Source organism: Nomascus leucogenys, chromosome 1a, assembly GCF_006542625.1.
Source record: "Nomascus leucogenys isolate Asia chromosome 1a, Asia_NLE_v1, whole genome shotgun sequence".
NCBI classification, from domain to species: domain Eukaryota; kingdom Metazoa; phylum Chordata; class Mammalia; order Primates; family Hylobatidae; genus Nomascus; species Nomascus leucogenys.
Window position 1 is genome coordinate 76,912,138 of NC_044381.1, and position 18,620 is coordinate 76,930,757.

Below are 18,620 nucleotides of genomic sequence, written 5' to 3' on the forward strand. Positions count from 1 at the left end.
AAAGTAAAAGTAGGCTAAATCGTTCATTTTAATACAAATGATGCACTTTCCAGAATGTGGTTCCTTACCCTTAATATTTAAAAATGAGGGCTGGTGATTATTTTGAGCTTTGTGTAGAGCTTTTTGTTTTCAAAATGGTGAAAATCTTAATTAATTACATCATTTTAAGGTTATTTGAAAGAGAAATTCAATATTTTCATGTAATGCCTTTCCTTAACTCATAAGAAGAAATCTACTTAGAAATCCAAAATTTGAATTTAATGTTTGAGATGGGGCTTATACACAAGATTATATTCTTCCAAAACAAAGGCTTAAAGCAATGATGGTTAGTATTACAGAATCTTTAAAGCCATTTGAACCTAGCTATCTGATTGCAATAAAATAACCAGCCACTTATTTTTTAAATTAAACCTTTAGTGCTAACTGAATCTTTTCTTGAATTTGCTTATTTTTCTAGGTATTTCCAAGATGACTAAATTAACTCACCTCAGCATAAATAATAATCTTCTCACTGGTTGGGAACAGCGTACCTTTGATAACATGCTTCACCTTCACTCCCTTTCTCTTGAGAACAACAGAATCACTTCATTGAGTGGTTTACAAAAATCTTTTACTCTCGTTGAGTTATACATAAGCAATAACTACATTGCTGTCAATCAGGAGATGTACAATTTAAAGGTAATCATCTGGGGTAGTAATTTTTTGTTTTTTACAATATGTATTGTTTCTTTATATTATGAAAGTAATGCATGTTTATTGCACAGAATTTGGAAAATAGAAAGAAAATAAAGATAAGAATAACAAGTTTATTAAAATGTATTTGCATTCAATTTTGTATACATACAAAAATATATCTGTGTATACATAATGTCCCCATTTGCTATCCTTCTGGGGTAACTTTTTTTTAATACTCAAGTATGATAAACCAAACCTATTCTTTAGCATTTTCCTGTTCTCAGTACAATTCTTGATGATCTTTCACTGTTCTCTTACCAGTGGTTCAAACTTGATCACCTTTGCTCAGATTTGCTTTCTTTAATTCCCCCAAAGAAACCACTAATTTAAGGCTATTGTGTAATAGGATTTACTAAAGGTTTGAACAAAACAGAGGGTTTCTATAGCACAGAACACGAATTTACTTCAAATGTCAAGTGTGACTTCATTGTTTCTAAAGTTCAGTGGCCATTATCTAACACTATGGGTCTTACACTGGCCTGTCCTTTTGCTGATACAATATTACTAGGGCTTTATCTCCTACCAAAAACTTGTGTCCATTTCCTGTCTTTTCTTAGTTCAGACTTCTCCCCATTCTGTTCCCCCAATATAATTACTACTTCTATAGCTAGGCAGGCAACCTAATCAACAACACCAGCAACACAATAAGCCATTTCACATTATGATACACAGTAGTTTTACTCCCTCTTGTCTTCACCTCTCCCTTCCATACCTACCAAGACCCTTCCTTCACAACAGAGGCATATCAAAGTGTCTTGTCTAATAAAACAGCACATTTCCCTTAGGATGAATTCTACTACCCTCTCAGAAAGTAGAACCACTTCAATTTCATCGCTTTTCAAATAGCAGTGTCTTTTATTCCTGTTATATCTATATAGACACATACATCCATTTATTAAGCCATTATTCCATAAACAAAGTATATTTGTCTTAAACATAGCAAAGTTCCCTCTAAGCCCTTACCATTAATAGATAATACATTTGGCACTAGTATCCTAAAAGGGATTCTGATTATATAACACAGACCATTGAAATATTGCACAAAATTATACCTTAGTGGTCTGAAAGGGTAACCCTTGCACTTAAAAGTGCACTGAGGCTGGGCATGGTGGCTTATGTCTATAATTTCAGCATTTTGGGAGGCCATGGTGGGAGGATCACTTGAGCCTAGGAGTTTGAGGTTGCAATGAGCTATGATCAGACCACTGCACTCCAGCCTGAGCAACAGCGCGAAACCATGTCTTTAAAAAAAAAAACCAAAAAGTGTACTTAAAAGCACTGAAATCCCATGGAATGATAGATAATTCTAATATTAAAATTTGAGGATGGCTAACCTCTTACTAGAGTGCTTTAAATATACATATAGATAAATATATGTATTTTATTACCTAGGGTTTATGCAACTTGGTCATTCTAGACATGTGTGGAAACATTATTATATGGAATCAAGAAAACTACCGGTTGTTTGTAATATTTCATCTTCCAGAACTGAAAGCTTTGGATGGGATACCAATTGTAAGTTGTTTTATGACTCACAACATTTGGTCTCAGCTGCATAGTCACATATTCATACGACATACTCATTTTGAACATTGCTTTATCACTAGCATGATAGCCAAATTTACTATACTTATTAAATCTAGATATCCAAAGCTTATTTTAGATCTGGGTTTTTTAATTTTGTCATCTGGTCCATTCTTAATTGTCAGAATTGTGGTGGAAGGGGAGGGCTGTGCTGCTTATAGTAGAACCCACTGAATTCAGTGCCTAAAAGGTAAAGAACACAATTTTAAGGGACAGGATAGAAAAATTATGCACTGGAGATTTACCATCCTCTTAAGCCTAAAAGCAGCTTTCTATTTTCAGTGAAAATATAGTTGCTAATATTAATAATTAAGAAAAATATATTTGAACCAACATGTGGTATGTCAACATTACTAAGTAAAGCTGTAAAGAAAAATACACATAGACCCTAGGACTGAATGTGAAAGCAACATTTGGATACTGGATTCTATAACAAGAAAATTCATAGGGCTTCTGTTTTCCACATAACAAGGTAAATGCATGACAAATGTGTAAAGAGTAAAAGGTTTCCGGTGTAATGTTGCCTAGCTCCTATCAGAAAAGAAAACACATCAAATTTTCTAGAAAATTGAAAGACAGTTTATGATCATTTAGTATTCTGAGGTACTCCGAGAAGATTACTAATCCTAGCCCTTCTGTTTTCTGGCCCATCCTCAGAATGGGTCACTAAAACTTTCTCACTCCAACACATACAAATTCTCTAGAACCTTGTATACTGGGCTTTATTTATTTGTCAGCTTTCACTGAAGAATGTTTTTTAAGATAGTCCTATAAGACCAGTACTGCATTTACTCTAAAGATGTTGTTGAGGATCTTATCTGTCCTATCTCTCTGTGCCCCCATTTGAAGGGCCACATGAGAAAGCACTTATAGAAATAAATGTAGAAAAAACACTTACCCCTAAGGAAAAGTTATGTTCTGCTCACTGACAATGAGTGTATTAGTCTGAACTCATGCTACTAATAAAGACATACCCAAGACTGGGCAATTTATAAAGGAAAGAGGTTTAATGGACTCACAGTTCCACATGGCTGAGGAGACCTCACAATCATAGTGGAAGACAAAGGAAGAGCAAAGTCATGTCTTACATGGCAGCAGGCAAGAGAGCATGTGCAAGGGAGCTCCCCTTTATAAAACCATCAGATCTCATGTGACTCATTCACTATTGCAAGAACAGCATAAGAAAAACCCACCCCCATGATTCGATTACCTCCCACTGGGTCCCTCCCATGACATGTGGGGATTATTACAATTCAAGGTGAGATTTGGGTGGGGACACAGAGCCAAACCATATCATTCCAACCCTGGCCCCTCCCAAATCTCATGTCCTCACATTTCAAAACCAATCATGCCTTCCCAATGGTCCCCCAACTCATTTCAGCATTAGTTCAAAATTCCACAGTCCAAAGTGTGAGCTGAGACAAGTCAAGCCCTTCTGCCTATGAGCCTGTAAAATCAAAAGCAAGTTAGTTACTTCCTAGAGACAATGGGGGTATAGGCATCGGGTAAATACACCCATTCCAAATGGGAGAAATTGGCCAAAACAAAGTGGCTACAGGCCCCATGCAAGTCCAAAATCCAGTGAGGCAGCCAAGTCTTAAAGCTCTGAAATGATCTCCTTTGACTCCATGTCTCACATCCAGGTCATGCTAATGCAAGAGGTGGGCTCCCACAGCCTTAGGCAGCTCCACTCCTGTGGCTTTGCGGGATACAGCCTCCCTCCCGGCTGCTTTCACAGGCTGGCATTGAGTGCCTGTGGCTTTTCCAGGTGCACGATGCAAGCTGTGGGTGGATCTACAATTCTGGGGTCTGAAAGACAGTGGTCTTCCCCTCACAGCTCCAATAGGCAGTGCCCCAGTGGGGACTCTGTGTGGGGGCTCCAACCCCACATTTCTTTTTGTCACTGCCCTAGCAGAGGGCAGCAGGCTTCTGCCTGGACATCTAGGCGTTTCCATACACCCTCTGAAATCTAGGCGGAGGTTCCCAAACCTCAATTCTTGACTTCTGTGTACCCACAGGACCAACACCATGTCAAAGCTGCCAAGGCTCAGGGCTTGCACCCTCTGAAGCCACGGCTTGAGCTATACATTGGCCCCTTTTAGCCATGACTGGAGTGACTGGGACACAGGGTACCAAGTCCCTAGGCTGCATACAGTAGGGGGGCCCTGGACCGCTCCAGGAAACCATTTTTTCCTCCTAGGCCTCCAGGCCTGTGATGGGAGTGGCTGCCGTGAAGTTCTCTGACATGCCCTGGAGACGTTTTCCCCATTCTCTTGGCGATTTGCATTTGGCACCTCGTTACTTACGCAAATTTCTGCAGCCAGCTTGAATTTCTCCCCAGAAAATGGGTTTTTCTTTTCTACTGCATCATCATGCTGCAAATTTTTCAGACTTTTAGGCTTTGCTTCCTCTTGAACACTTTGCCACTTAGAAATTTTTCACCAGATACCCTAAATCATCTCTCTCAAGTTCAAAGTTTCACAGATCTCTAGGGCAGGGGAAAATGCCACCAATCTCTTTGCATAGCAAGAGTGACCCTTACTCCAGTTCCCAACAAGTTCCTTATCTCCATCTGAGACCACCTCAGCCTGGACCTTATTGTCCATATCACCATCAGCATTTTGGTCAAAGCCATTCAACAAGTCTCTGGGAAGTTACAAACTTTCCCATTTTTCCTATCTTCTTCTAAGCCCTCCAAACTGTTCCAACCTCTACCTGTTACCCAGTTCCAAAGTCACTTCCACATTTTTGGGTATCTTTACAGCAGCACATTATTCTAACAGTACCAATTTACTGTATTAGTCTGTTCTCATGCTGCCAATAAAGACATACCTGAGACTGTGTAATTTATAAAGGAAAGAAGTTTAATGGACTCACAGTTCCACGTGGCTGGGGAGGCCTCACAATCATGGCAGATGAAGGAAGAGCAAAGGCAGGTCTTACATGGTGGCAGACAAGACAGCATGTGCAGGGGAACTCCCCTTTATAAAACCATCAGATCTCATGAGACTTATTCACTATCACCAGAACAGCACAGGAAAAACCCACCACCATGACTCACTTACTTCCCACTGGGTCCCTCCCACAACACAAGTGGATTATTACAATTCAAGATGAGACTTTGGTGGGGACACAGAGCCAATCCATATCAATGAGTATTATTTAATTATATTCCTTTTCACTTTACCTAAAAGCTCAGGACCAAATTTATGATTCAATAATATAAACCCTATAGGATCTTTTTGTCTTTTTGTCACTAATCCTAGTGAGCTTGATTTTCACTATGTATGATTTGCATTTTACTATTTGATTATACGTGTTTCCTGTAAGCTGCCACAAATTATTTGTGGAATGAGGCAGAATATAAATGTATGAATTAATAATTGGACATGAAGACTAGACTGAAGAATTTAGATTTTAAATGCAAGGTAATGGGAATGCATTGGATTTGAAGGGCAAGGGAAAGGAAGAGTAAAAGATGTCTACAAGGTTTGAGTCTATGCCAATAAAAGACACCATAACAGAATATGAATATAGGAAGAAAACCAATTTGGGGGTGTAAGACGATTAGTATTAGACATTAGTTTTATATGACAGAAGATCATCTGACTGGAGATGTCAAGCAGGCAGCTGAATCACAGGATTAAATATACACATGAAAATTTACTTTACATATGTTTGGACTTGGAAGTAATTTGAAGAGAGTTAACAGTTAAGACCAAAAGCACATGCAATATCATCTAAGGAAAGAGAGTAGAGAAAGTAAAGAAATCTAAGTGAGGCTCTAGTACTTTCATTTATTAAACATATGCAGAAAAAGAAGTCATGAAAAGTGGGTGCAGAGGTAGGTAGTACAGTAATATATAATGCTAGAGTATCTGAGATATAAATAAACTTTGGAAATGGCATAGTTCAAATCCTTTACTTTATGTATGAACACAAGGAACTCTAGAGAAGTTACATGACTTCTTCCAAGTTACGTGACTCTTTAATGGTAAATCATGGGCACCTGAGCCTCATTCGCTGTCCAACACTCTCTAGACATATAATTACATTGTCTTCTTTGGAGTGGGAGTAGAAACCAAGTGAGGGCACAGTCTAGGAAGAACGAAAGAACAATCTGGGTAGTTGTGTTTTCATTTTATCTTTTGTTCCTACATTTATTTGTAAAAGATTATTTTTTGCATTAAGGATACATATTCTCAATTTAGATATGAAGTTTTAACAGATTAGAAAAAAAGAAGGGAGTTTGAGTAAAAGTAGATCAAACGACTTACCAGTTTAATTTAGATCAAGTTCAAACCATTTGTCTGAAATAGATTGTCAAACAATAGCCATTGGGCCAAATGTGACCTGCCACTTATTTTTGTAAATAAAATTTTATTGGAACACATCCATGCCCGTTTGTTTATATATAGTCTGTGACTGCTTTCACATTGCAGTGGCAAAATTAGATAGCATCAGAGAAGCTATTGTTCCCAAAGGCTAAAATATTGACTGAGTCTTTACAGGAAAACTGTAGAAAACATTTGCCAACCCCTGATTTAGGAGGACATTAATCATATGTTGCTTGTATAATTATGAAAAACACAAAACCAATGGTATTTCTAAGGCTTAATATGTTTTTAAAACTTATTTTGAGATTTTATTATTGAGGATTCAACAAGAGAATCAGAGCTAGTAAGATAGATATACATATAGAGATATCTATGTCTATATATAGAAATATGGATATCAAGGAATATTTAATAATTGAGGGGACTGCCTAAACAAGTCTGACATCCATAGGACAGGCCATCAGGAAGGGAAGATTATGGACAGGCTGGAACTCACAGGCATAGATGAAAGCTGCTGTCCATGAGTGGATTTTCTTCAGGAAAATTCTTTCTTTCAGGAACCTTACCTCTGCTTTTAAAGCCTTGCAATTGTTTGAATCAGGCCCATCCAGATTATTCAAGATTATCTCCTTATTGAAAGTCAACTTGCTAGGAGCTTTAATTATGTCTACAAAATTCTTTCACAGCAATACCTACATCATTGGCTAAAATAACTGGGGACTCTAGCTTCAAATAATTTGCAGCTCTGTTGTTGGTGCATACACATTTAGGACTGTTATGTCTTCTTGGTGGGCTGACTGTTTTATCAGTAGGTAATGTCCTCTCTGACTCTGGTAATTTCCTTTGCTTCAAAGTTTACTTTATCTGAGATTAATGAAGCCACTTCTGCTTTCTCTTGATTAATGTTTAGGATATCTTTTTCCATACTTTTACTTTCAACCTGCATATATTATTACATTCAAAGTGAGTTTCTTGTTGACAACATACAGTTGGATCATGTTCTTTTACCTTTCAGCTAATTTTTATCTTTTAATTGATGAACAAAGACCATTTACATTTAATATAGTTAACTGACCTGTTAGGGCTTACTTCAGCCATTTTGTTTTCTTGTTTTATATTTGTTTCCTTTGTTTATCTTTCTTCTGTTTTCTTTTTTGTGCCTTCCTGTGAGCTTCTTGAACACATTTTGAAATTCTATTTTTATTTATCCATAGTGTTTTATAGTGTATCTCTTCATATAGTTTTTTTTTAGTGGTTGTTCTAACTATTACAATGCATATACATAGCTTACCATAGTCTGTTAGTGTTGACATTTTACCAGTCTGAGTAAAGTGTAGAAATGTTACTTTCCTTCCAGTCTATTTCTTCTCTCCTGTTTATATTTCACTTAAATATTTTCACCATACACATTGAGAGCCAATGAGACAATATTATAGTTTTTTTACATCAACTAATGAAAGATAATTTAGAAAAATTAATACTCTTTCCATTGTGGTTTCCTCTTCCCTGGCATTCCAAGATTCCTTTTTTTTTTTCTTTCTTTCCATTTCAATAACTTTCTTTAGTCATTTCTTAGGGTAGTTCTGCTGGTAACAGTTTGCTTAGTTTTCCTTCCTCTGAGAATGCCTTGCTTTCTCTTGTTATTTCTGAATGATATTTTCTCTGGATATAGAATTCTGGGTTGATGTTTCTCTTTCACCACTTGAAAATGTTGTGCCACATCCCCTGGTTTCCATGGTTCCCGATTAGAAATCTGCTGTCACTTACATTGTTTTTCCCTTATAGGTAAGATTTAATTCCTCTGTCACTGTTTTCATGCCTTTTTTCTCTGTCATTAGTTTTTAGAAATTTGATTCTGATTATTATTATGTGTCCTTGCATGGATTTGGGTTTTTTTCCTGTCTGAGGTTTGCTTAGCTTCTTACTTAGCTTCTTGGTTTATGTCTTTTGCCAAATTTGGAAGATTTTTGGTTATAATTTCTTCAAATACTTTTTCAGCCCCATATTATTTCTCTTCTTTTTCTATGAATCCAGTGATACTAATATTAAATCTTTTTATGGTTCCAAAGTACAGGATATGTCCATCTTGGTAAAGTGAGGCTCATTTATTTATGGGTCTATTTTCTCTCTTTTGTTCATACTGGGTAATGTCTATTGTTCTGTCTTCAAGTTCGGTTATTCTTTTCTCTTTTCTTTCCACTCTGCTATTGAGTCCCTATCCATTGCATTTATTTGTTTATAGTATTTTTCAATTCTAAAATTTTCATTTCATTCTTCATATCTTCTATTGCTTTGCTATCACTTATTTCTTTGCTAAGGGTTTCTGGTTTTTTTAACTTGTTTCAAGTATGTTCATAATTGCTTGTTGAGCATTTTTCCTTTGACTGCTTTGAAATGCCTATCAGACAATTAAAAATATTTGTGTCATTTCAAAGTTGGCATCTGTTGATTGTCTTTTCACATTCAAGTTGAGACGTTCTTGGTTCTTGGCATGACATATTTTTTATTTTATTCTGGACATTTGGGGTATTATGTGGGTCTTATTTAAATCTATTTTAGCAAGCCTCCCTTGGCACTATACCAGTAAGAAGATGAGAAACCACTTTGTTGCTGTCAGGTGGGAGATAGAAGTTCAAATTCCTCCATGTGGCCTCTGTTGACAACCTGGAGGTGTGCTCTTCATTAACTGCTAGGCTAGAGTTGGAGTTCATGCTCCCCACCAGGCCTCCATTGATTTACTCTGGCTGGGAGGGAAGGAACTCCTTGTTACTATTTCCCAGAACCCTTCACTGATTCATCCTGGCTGGGAGAGACAGGAATACCTTGATGCTCCACAGATAATTCATTATTACTGGGTGGAAGTGGGAATCCAAACTCCCCATGTTATTTACAATAACACTTGCATGTAGGGAGTGGGGACATGTGTTACTGCTAAGGGGGGATGAAAATCAAGGTTCCTACTCAGCCAGTGGATGATGAAGAAGTGCCTTGTTACAGATAAGCACTAGTGAAGGTCTAAGCAGCCCATTCTGCTTTTACTTGTGGGCATGAAGTTGGGGCCACAGTTTATTCTGTAGGGTTTAGCAGGAGTAGGCTTGTTATTATCTAAAGTTTTCTGCTGTGCTGGGCTTCCCCTTTCCTGATCCTTTGATTAGAGAGAGCAGGCTTTTTGTGGACTTTGTCTTGTTATTTCCTTACTGTCATTTCTGGGCTTCTAGCTTCTCTAGCACCCAGTAGAGATTATGAGGCAAAAAGAAAATCCAGGGTGTCATTCCTCAGGTCCTGAGGTACCTACCTGGTCTGCCCTCTTCACATCTTTCAGTATTCTTATGTTTGGTTTTAATTTTTTTAATTAAAAAAAAATTTTAGAGACAGGGTCTCACTCTGTCACCCAGACTGGAATCCAGTGGCATGATCATAGCTCACTGCAGCCTCTGAACTGTGCTCAAGACATCCTCTGGCCTCAGCCTCCCACATAGCTACAACTACAGGCATGTGCCACTGTGCTTGACTAATTCTTTTTTGTTTTTTGTAGAGACAGGGTCTCATTTTGTTGCCCAGCCTCGTCTCGAACTCCTGGACTCAAGCAATCCTCCCACCTTGGCCTCCCAGTGTGCTGGGATTATAGGTGTTAGCCACCTTGCCCTGCCTATGTTTGTTTTATATATAATGCACAGGATTTAGCTCTACTTAGTAGGAGGAATCTGGAAAAATGAGTCCACTGAATTTTTACCTGAAACCAGAGAACTATGTAATTTAGTCATCTGTAGGACAGGACATCGTTTTCTAAATATCTTCATATAGGAACCACCAGAGACTGAGAGTGCAAAAGATTTGTTTGGTGGTAGACTTACTTCTGACATGATTGCAGAACGACGAGGACATTCCAACTTCATGCAAATGCAAGAACTAAATTGGACTTCATCATCCATTAGGTACAATCATTTTATTATATGCCTTTTTACATTATAATTACATTATGTAATTATTATTTTTCTGAAGCTTATACATTTATACATCTTATCTAAATATAATCAATAATTCATAAAATTATCTACTCTACTGAAAAGATTCATGCTAAGTAATGAGCATTTTTTGAGATGGGGTCTCAAAAAATGGCTCACTGCAGCTTCAACCTTGCAGGCTCAATCGATCCTCCTACTATAGGCATGCACCACCAAGCATGGCTAATTTTCTTTGTATTTTTTGTGGAGACAGCATTTATGCCATGTTGCCAGGCTGGTCTCCAATCATGATCTCAAATGGTTCACCTGCCTCAGTCTCCCTAAGTGCTGGGATTTCAGGTGTGAGCCACTGTGCCCAGCCTAAAATTAAAAATTCCTTTGTATGGCATAAAAGACTCTTTATTATCTGTCCATTATTATCTCTTGTAGTCCTTTTCTTTACTGCCCATGACACTTCACACTTCAGAAATTCTGAAATATTCTAGTTACTGAATCTCAATCATAAGATGTTCTTTCATGTTTGTTTCTGCCTTTGTTTTTCCTGTTGTACTGCCTGGAACTCTTTTCTGCTAATTTGCTCAGCAAATACCTATAAATCCTCCGAATATCATCTCAAGATCTTTCTCCTCCATGCCGTCATCCTTGACTTTTTAAAATAGATTTTATTTCCCTGAAATGCCATTACATTGGTATGATAGAGATGCTAACTCTATCATAGCAATTCTCCTCTTTATTTTCATTTTTCTGGCTCCCACTTCTTGGGGGCTGAAACATTTCTTTCACCTTTCTTGTAGCCTTTCCAAACACATTCACTGCACTTAGGAAATACCAATGAAAATATGTTGAATGAATGAATGACTTACTAATGGGTAAAAGTATGTCATAATTGTAACTTCAAGTTTAGGATTTATTTAGAGAACTGGTTAGGGAAAGGGATGTAGTTTTATGCTCTTCTCTGTCATGGCTCAAATGAAGATATAGCTATAGACTGGGAATCAAGCATTCTGTTTAATTACCAAAATGTTCACACAGGGAGGAATGCCATAAAAGTTTCCAGAAGATTCCACAGAAACTCTATTTTCAAAGACCTTACCTGCTTTTCCTTTCCTTTCCCATCTCTAACCACTTCCTGGTATTTCAGAAATCACCTACTTCATATATATCATCTGAAGTTTATAACCTGAAAAGCTTATGATTTACAATATCAACTTCACTATGATTTCATGAACATATATGTGAATTTATAAAGAAAGTGGAAATGTCTCTTTTACAAGTTTCTTCTATAATAGTGCTATGTTTATATGGTAATAGATGTGTGTTTTTGAAAGCAACCAAATTCTATGTCACTTTCTTGCATATGTACCCAACAAAAATGTATATTCAGCCGATCATTTAACCAATTCATTTTACATTAAAGTAATTATTTTTATACTTGTCAGGTGAGACTTTTTAAATGTCTTGGTGGCTGTATGCGAAGAAACTCACCTTTTCCTATATTTTCCTGTCCTATTAAAATAATAACTGCATTTACTTTGTCTAAATTCAGAACAGTGGATTTGATTCCAGTCGACCAATTTAGAAATGTGTGTAATGTGAATCTACAGAACAATAATCTTACCTCATTCAGTGGCTTAATCTATCTACCTAATGTGAAGGTGAGTCATTCACAAATTTTTCTTTCTTTCAAGGTTTCCAATGCAAGTTATTCTTTACTTTGGATTAAATGGTATTTCCATGTTATTAAAGTAGATAAATTATTCCTAAATTTTCTTTGGGGTTTTTTTGCTTGTTTTTTACTAAGCAAGAAAAAACTATTACCTTCCAAAGTTATTTTGATTTGACCTCAGTTTTATGTGATTGTCACATATTTAGTAAATTTCCCTCTGTAGTCAGAGATGGGATTGAAGGCAGATATGGAAAGAAGCTTCAAGGTTCTTTTAATGGCCTTATTGCCTCCTTTATTATTTACTTGACTCAGCCATTTACTAAGGCCTTTTAAACACAGGTAAATAGCTGTCTCTTCAGCTAAAAATTATTTCATCCTTGTCAGGTTTGGAGAAATCAGGAGAACAGATTGAGAAAGTTGAGGAGCTTTCTAGGGTCTCCATGTGAAGTACTGTAATTTCCCAGAATGTCAGATTAAAAACACATTCAAAACTAAATCTAGATTATTTAGGATATAAACATTTGTTGTTTTAGCACTAATATATTATTAAATTATGTGGTATATTCCAAGTTTTATCCATACAATTTTTAATAATTTCTAAGATTTCTGATTAATAAGATATTCTTTCTGTAGGTCTTATGCCTCAACTATAATCATATTGAATCAATCATGCCCAGACTAAAGCCTCAGACTCACTTAACCAATAGACAACTACTGTACCAGAAAGTGCCTTCAAGTGGCTATGGACAGCAAGGAATTTCAAAAACAAACAGGTAGTATTCTTTATTTTTATGATTACAACTAATTTAGGCTGGGAATTTTAAAAGCAGTTAATCACATTAATGATAGAAGTAACACATTCCAGTACATAACATTTAGCTTATTGTAATACCTATTTTATTTAATAGCGACATGCCAAAAATAAACTTCATAATAAAAAGGTACTCAAAATATTTCTCTCACTGTTTATTCCCTGCCTTCTCCATTTCAAACCTATATTGTGAATAAAGGGAAAAAAACAAAAAACAAACAAAAGGCCTTGTACTGCATGTTTGATGATGTTGGGTTTCTTTTTTAAAAATTGAGGTACAATTCATATACCATAAAACTCACCCTCTGTGTACAATTTAGCAATTTTTAGTTTATTCATCATAAACATTTTTATCAACTCACAAAGGAACCCTATACACAGTAGCATGGACATGAGTTTTTTCTTGGCATTTGTTTTGCTTTTATTTCTAAATCATTTATCTGGTCACTTAATGACTCAACACCAATGGAATAGATACTTTATGCAAAAAATGAGGACAAACCTTCTACCTCCTTACACATTTTTGATAGAACATATATATAATCATATATAATACATATCATATATATGATATATATATTTTATAATGTGTATCTCCAAATCAGAATACTTTCACTCCAGTTTTCCCAATAAAGAACATTCCTTGTGCTTTTTATTACCTCTATCGAAGTATAATTTTCTTGCAACAAAATTCACCAATTTAAGTGTAAAGTTTAATGAATTTTGACAAATGTATTCAATCATAAAACCTCTACCGGTCAGGACGTCGAGACCATCCTGGCTAATACGGTGAAACCCCGTCTCTACTAAAAATACAAAAAATTAGCCGGGCAAGGTGGCGAGCGCCTGTAGTCCCAGCTACGCAGGAGGCTGAGGCAGGAGAATGGCGTGAACCCCAGGGGGTGGAGCCTGCAGTGAGCCGAGGTTGGGCCACCGCACTCCAGCCTGGGTGAAAGAGCGAGACTCCTTCTGAAAAAAAAAAACCTCTACCACAATCAAAATACAAAATATTCCCATTCCAAAAAGTTCCATTGTAATCCCTCCCCCAACACCCTGGCACCTCGCAACAACCACTAATCTGCTCTCTCGCTATAATTTTGCCTTTTTCCAGAATTTCATATAATTGGAATTATGTAGTAAGTAGTTTTTGTGTCTGGCTCCTTTTACTTAGCATAATGCTTTTGAGAGTCATTCATTTTGTTCCAAGTGTAAGTAATTTATTTCATTTTACTGCCGAATAGTATTCTATGTATTATATGACAAGTTATTTATGCATTTATCATTGATGAATATTTTGGTTGTTCCTAATTTTAGGCTATTATGATTAAAGCTACTATGAACATTTCATTTATATACATACTTTTTTGGATCCTATTCATATTTGAATTTTCAAATAGTTTTATTGAAGTGGAAGTTTATGTATCATGTTTATTTATATTAAGTGTATAATTCAATAATTTTACTAAATTTATAGGGTTGTATAATCATGACTGCAATATAATTTTATAACATTTTCTATCTCACCAAAAAGATCCTTCATGTCCATTTACAGTCAACTTCCTTTCCCACCTCTAGTCCCAAACAACCTCTAATCTGTTTTCTAGAATTGTAATTTTCTAGACATTGCATATAAATGGAACTATAAAATAGATGGTCTTTTGCCTCTGGCTACTTACACTCAGCCTGTATTATTAACAAAAAAAAATCAGTTAATTTTCAAGGTTCATTCACATTATGGCATGTGTTAGTAGTTCACTCCTTTTTATTGCTGAATATATTGGCCATTTCACTGTATGGATATGACTGTATGGATATGACTGTATGGATATGTTACATAATGTTTATTCATCAGTTGATGGAAATTTGGATTGTTTCTATTTTTTGGCTGGTTTGAATAACACTGCTTTAAACATTTGTGTACAAGTATTTGTGTGCACTCATATTTTCAATATGTTTATTTTGGGTAGATACCTATGAGTGGAATGGTTGGGTCATATAGTAACTTAACATTTAGCTATTTAAGAAACCGCCAAACTGTTTTCCAAAATGGTTGCACCATTTTTCATTATCACCAGTAGCATATGAAGATTCTAATTCCTGCACATCTTTGCCAATGTTTGTTATTGCCTAACTTTTATAGTATAGCCATTCTAATACATTTGAAGTGGTATCTCATTGTGGTTTTAATTTGCATTTTCCTAATGATGAATAGTGTTGAGCAGTTTTTCATATGCTTATTAATCCTTCATATATCTTCTTTGGTAAAGTCTCTATTCGAATCTAAAACCTAAAAAACCTAATTGTTTAATTAGGTTGCTTGGCTTTTCATTATTAAGTGTCTTTATACTGGGGGTAAGCCCTTTATTAAATAAATGATTTACAGATATTGTCTCTCAATCATTGATCAATTTGGGAGAATTGCCATTTTAGTAATATGGAATCTTCTAATCCATACACATGGAATATTTCTCTATTTATTTAGATCTTTGTTAATTTCTCTCAGTAAATGTTTTGTAGTTCTCTGTGTACAGATTTTCCACTTTTTATTAAATTTATGCTGAAGTATTTTATTCATTTTTATACTTTGTGAAAAGAATTTTTGCTTAATTTCATTTTCAGATTATTTATTGCTAGTAGGTAGAAAATTCAGTTGATTTTTGTACATTAATCTTTTATCCTGTGACCTTGCTAAACTCCTTTATTTCTTCAAGTAGCTTTTTGGTGGATCTTTTAGGATTTTCTAAATACAGGATCATGTCATCTGAAAATAAAGACAGTTTTATTTATTCCTTTCCAATCTGGATGCATTTTTTTTTTTGCCTGATTGCATTTTCTATTGCTTTTCATTGTAACACCTTATGCACTTCTTTATTCTAGACCATTCTTTTTAAAGAATAAGTATTATTATATAAAATATAAACAGACTGTTATAGCTTAATTCTGATATATTAATAAATTTATATTTTCTTAACTTCAGTTTATAGTAAACACATACTGAACTTTTTATAATATAGCTGGTTTGAAGTTAAGTTTATGGCCTCAAACTTACCTATGTGTTTCAGAGATATAATGAGCAGTGAAAATTTGCCTCCAATAATGCACAGTTTAGAAGTTCTTCATCTGGGCTACAATGGAATTTGTAATTTGATCCAGCTACAACTTAACAGACTAAGAAATTTAAAATTCCTCTTTCTACAGGGTGAGTAGAAATACTGTTATTGTATGTCTTTATTTTTAAAAACTGATTTTATCATCATTCTGTTTTGATAAGCAAATATAAGCATCAGTATTTACTCAAACAGATTCATGGACAAAAATATTTTAGTAATCACAAATGGATTTTTCTTGGTTACTTACATATTTTTAGAAAACATTTTTAAAGGTCAGAGCAGTATTCTGAGAATATATATAGTATTACATCATAATTTACTTGTATATCGTATTCAACTTAAAAAACAAAAAAAAAAAACAGTGGATAATTCATAAGTATTTATTAAACCCAGAACTGTGGTAAGTACTATGAAAGATATGGAAGTGGCCAGGCACAGTGGCTCACGCTTGTAATCCCAGCACTTTGGGAGGCCGAGGCAGGCGGATCACGAGGTCAGGAGATCGAGACCACGGTGAAACCCCGTCTCTACTAAAAATACAAAAAAATTAGCCGGGCATGGTGGCGAGCACTTGTAGTCCCAGCTACTCGGGAGGCTGAGGCAGGAGAATGGCGTGAACCCGGGAGGCGGAGCTTGCAGTGACCCGAGATCGCGCCACTGCACTCCAGCCTGAGTGACAGAGCGAGACTCCGTCTCAAAAAAAAAAAAAAAAAGAAAGAAAGATATGGAAGTACTATGTTATTATAATTATGTATCATTGAAATCCTTGATCTAAGTAGCTTAAGATCTATCTGTGGAGATGTACTGAGACAAAGACGAATTAAGTTCAGACTATGTATTACTAATTTAAGTGCAATAGAAGTTCAGAGAAAAGAGAAATTAAAAGATTAGCTTGTTGACATGTATAGAACTCTTTAAAGGAGTGATAGAATCTAGATTGAAGGTGAGCATTACTGAGTGCTTTGCAAGAAGGGGGAGGAGGAAAAGAGTGACAGGACATGACTGTGGTGTCTATGGGCCAACACTTGAAAAGGGAACAACCTGATGAGAACAAAGAATATGCACTTTTCTAAGAGAGTTATAAATCCTGTAAACATGATCATTTGATAAATAATCCTCATTTCAATATATGAGATCATTTTATTTAGTTTTTATTTAAATAAGCCTCATTACTTTACAGTAATTTTTTTATTATACTCCAAGTTTTGGGATATATGTGCAGAATGTGCAAGTTTGTTACATAGGTATACATGTGCCATGGTGGTTTGCTGCACCCAACAACCCATCATCTACATTACATATTCCTCCTAATGCTTTCCCTTCCCTTGTCCCCCTACTCCCTGACAGGCTCCAGTGTGTGATGTTCCCCTCCCTGTGTCCATGTGTTCCCATTGTTCAACTCCCATTTATGAGTAAGAACATGCAGTGTTTGGTTTTCTGTTCCTGTGTTAGTTTGCTGAGAATGATGGTTTCCAGCTTCATCCATGTCCCTACAAAGGACATGAACTCATTCTTTTTTATGGCTGCATAGTATTTCATGGTGTATATGTGCCACATTTTCTTTATCCAGTCTAAGATCGATGGGCATTTGGGTCGGTTCCAAGTCTTTGCTATTGTGAATAGTGCTGCAATAAACATATGTGTGCATGTGTCTTTATAGAATGATTTATAATCCTTTGGGTATACACCCAGTAACGGGGTTGCTGGGTCAAACGGTATTTCTGGTTCTAGATCCTTGAGGAATTGTCACACTGTCTTCCACAATGTTTGAACTAATTTACACTCCTAGCAACAATTAGTAATTTTTTAATTTTGTGGAATAGTGAAAAATTTAGGTTGAAAATATACAGCCAGGACCAAAGTAGGGAAATCCAAGCAGAGAAATTTGTACAGGATGTAGTCAACAATAGGTAGGAGCTTGAAACTTTTAGAAAAGTAGCATGAGAAAAACACAGGGCTTGGGACATTAGTCTAACAATAATTTTTAATGGCATAGGAGAAAGGCAGGTATATCCATCAGTGGGACATGTGGGGAGACATTGAGGTAGTTGATCTGAGTATAGTAACTTCTCAAAGACAGGTTTTCCAGACCATATTTTTAAAAATTTGAATGCATCTATCAAAAGCACTTGTGATTTGGATCAAGAACCTGGAGACTTGGCCTTAAAAAGAAGAAATTCAGCACAATGACAGATCTTTTTTAAAAAAAAATTATTTTAGATTCAAGGGGTACATGTGTATATTTGTTAACATGGTATTATGTACTGGTGGGAATTGGGCTGCCAGTGTACCCATTGCCTGAATAGTGAATATAGTATCCAATAGGTAATTTTTCAACCCTCACCCCCCTTCCATTCTCCCCCTTTTTGCAGTGTACTTATTGTTGGAGTGTACTTACGGTGTACGTATTGC

General features: G+C 35.8%; 1 protein-coding gene across 1 annotated transcript in view; it reads left to right on the forward strand.

The window, feature by feature from the left end:
* The window catches only part of LRRC9 (leucine rich repeat containing 9), a 133,367-nt gene that overhangs the window by 77,176 nt on the left and 37,571 nt on the right, over nucleotides 1-18,620 (forward strand). The window contains exons 21-26 of the mRNA XM_030811545.1: nucleotides 458-678; nucleotides 2,128-2,250; nucleotides 10,461-10,591; nucleotides 12,168-12,276; nucleotides 12,921-13,060; nucleotides 16,161-16,297. Of these exons, the coding sequence (XP_030667405.1) occupies nucleotides 458-678; nucleotides 2,128-2,250; nucleotides 10,461-10,591; nucleotides 12,168-12,276; nucleotides 12,921-13,060; nucleotides 16,161-16,297 (861 nt within the window). The remainder of the gene's footprint in view (nucleotides 1-457; nucleotides 679-2,127; nucleotides 2,251-10,460; nucleotides 10,592-12,167; nucleotides 12,277-12,920; nucleotides 13,061-16,160; nucleotides 16,298-18,620) is intronic.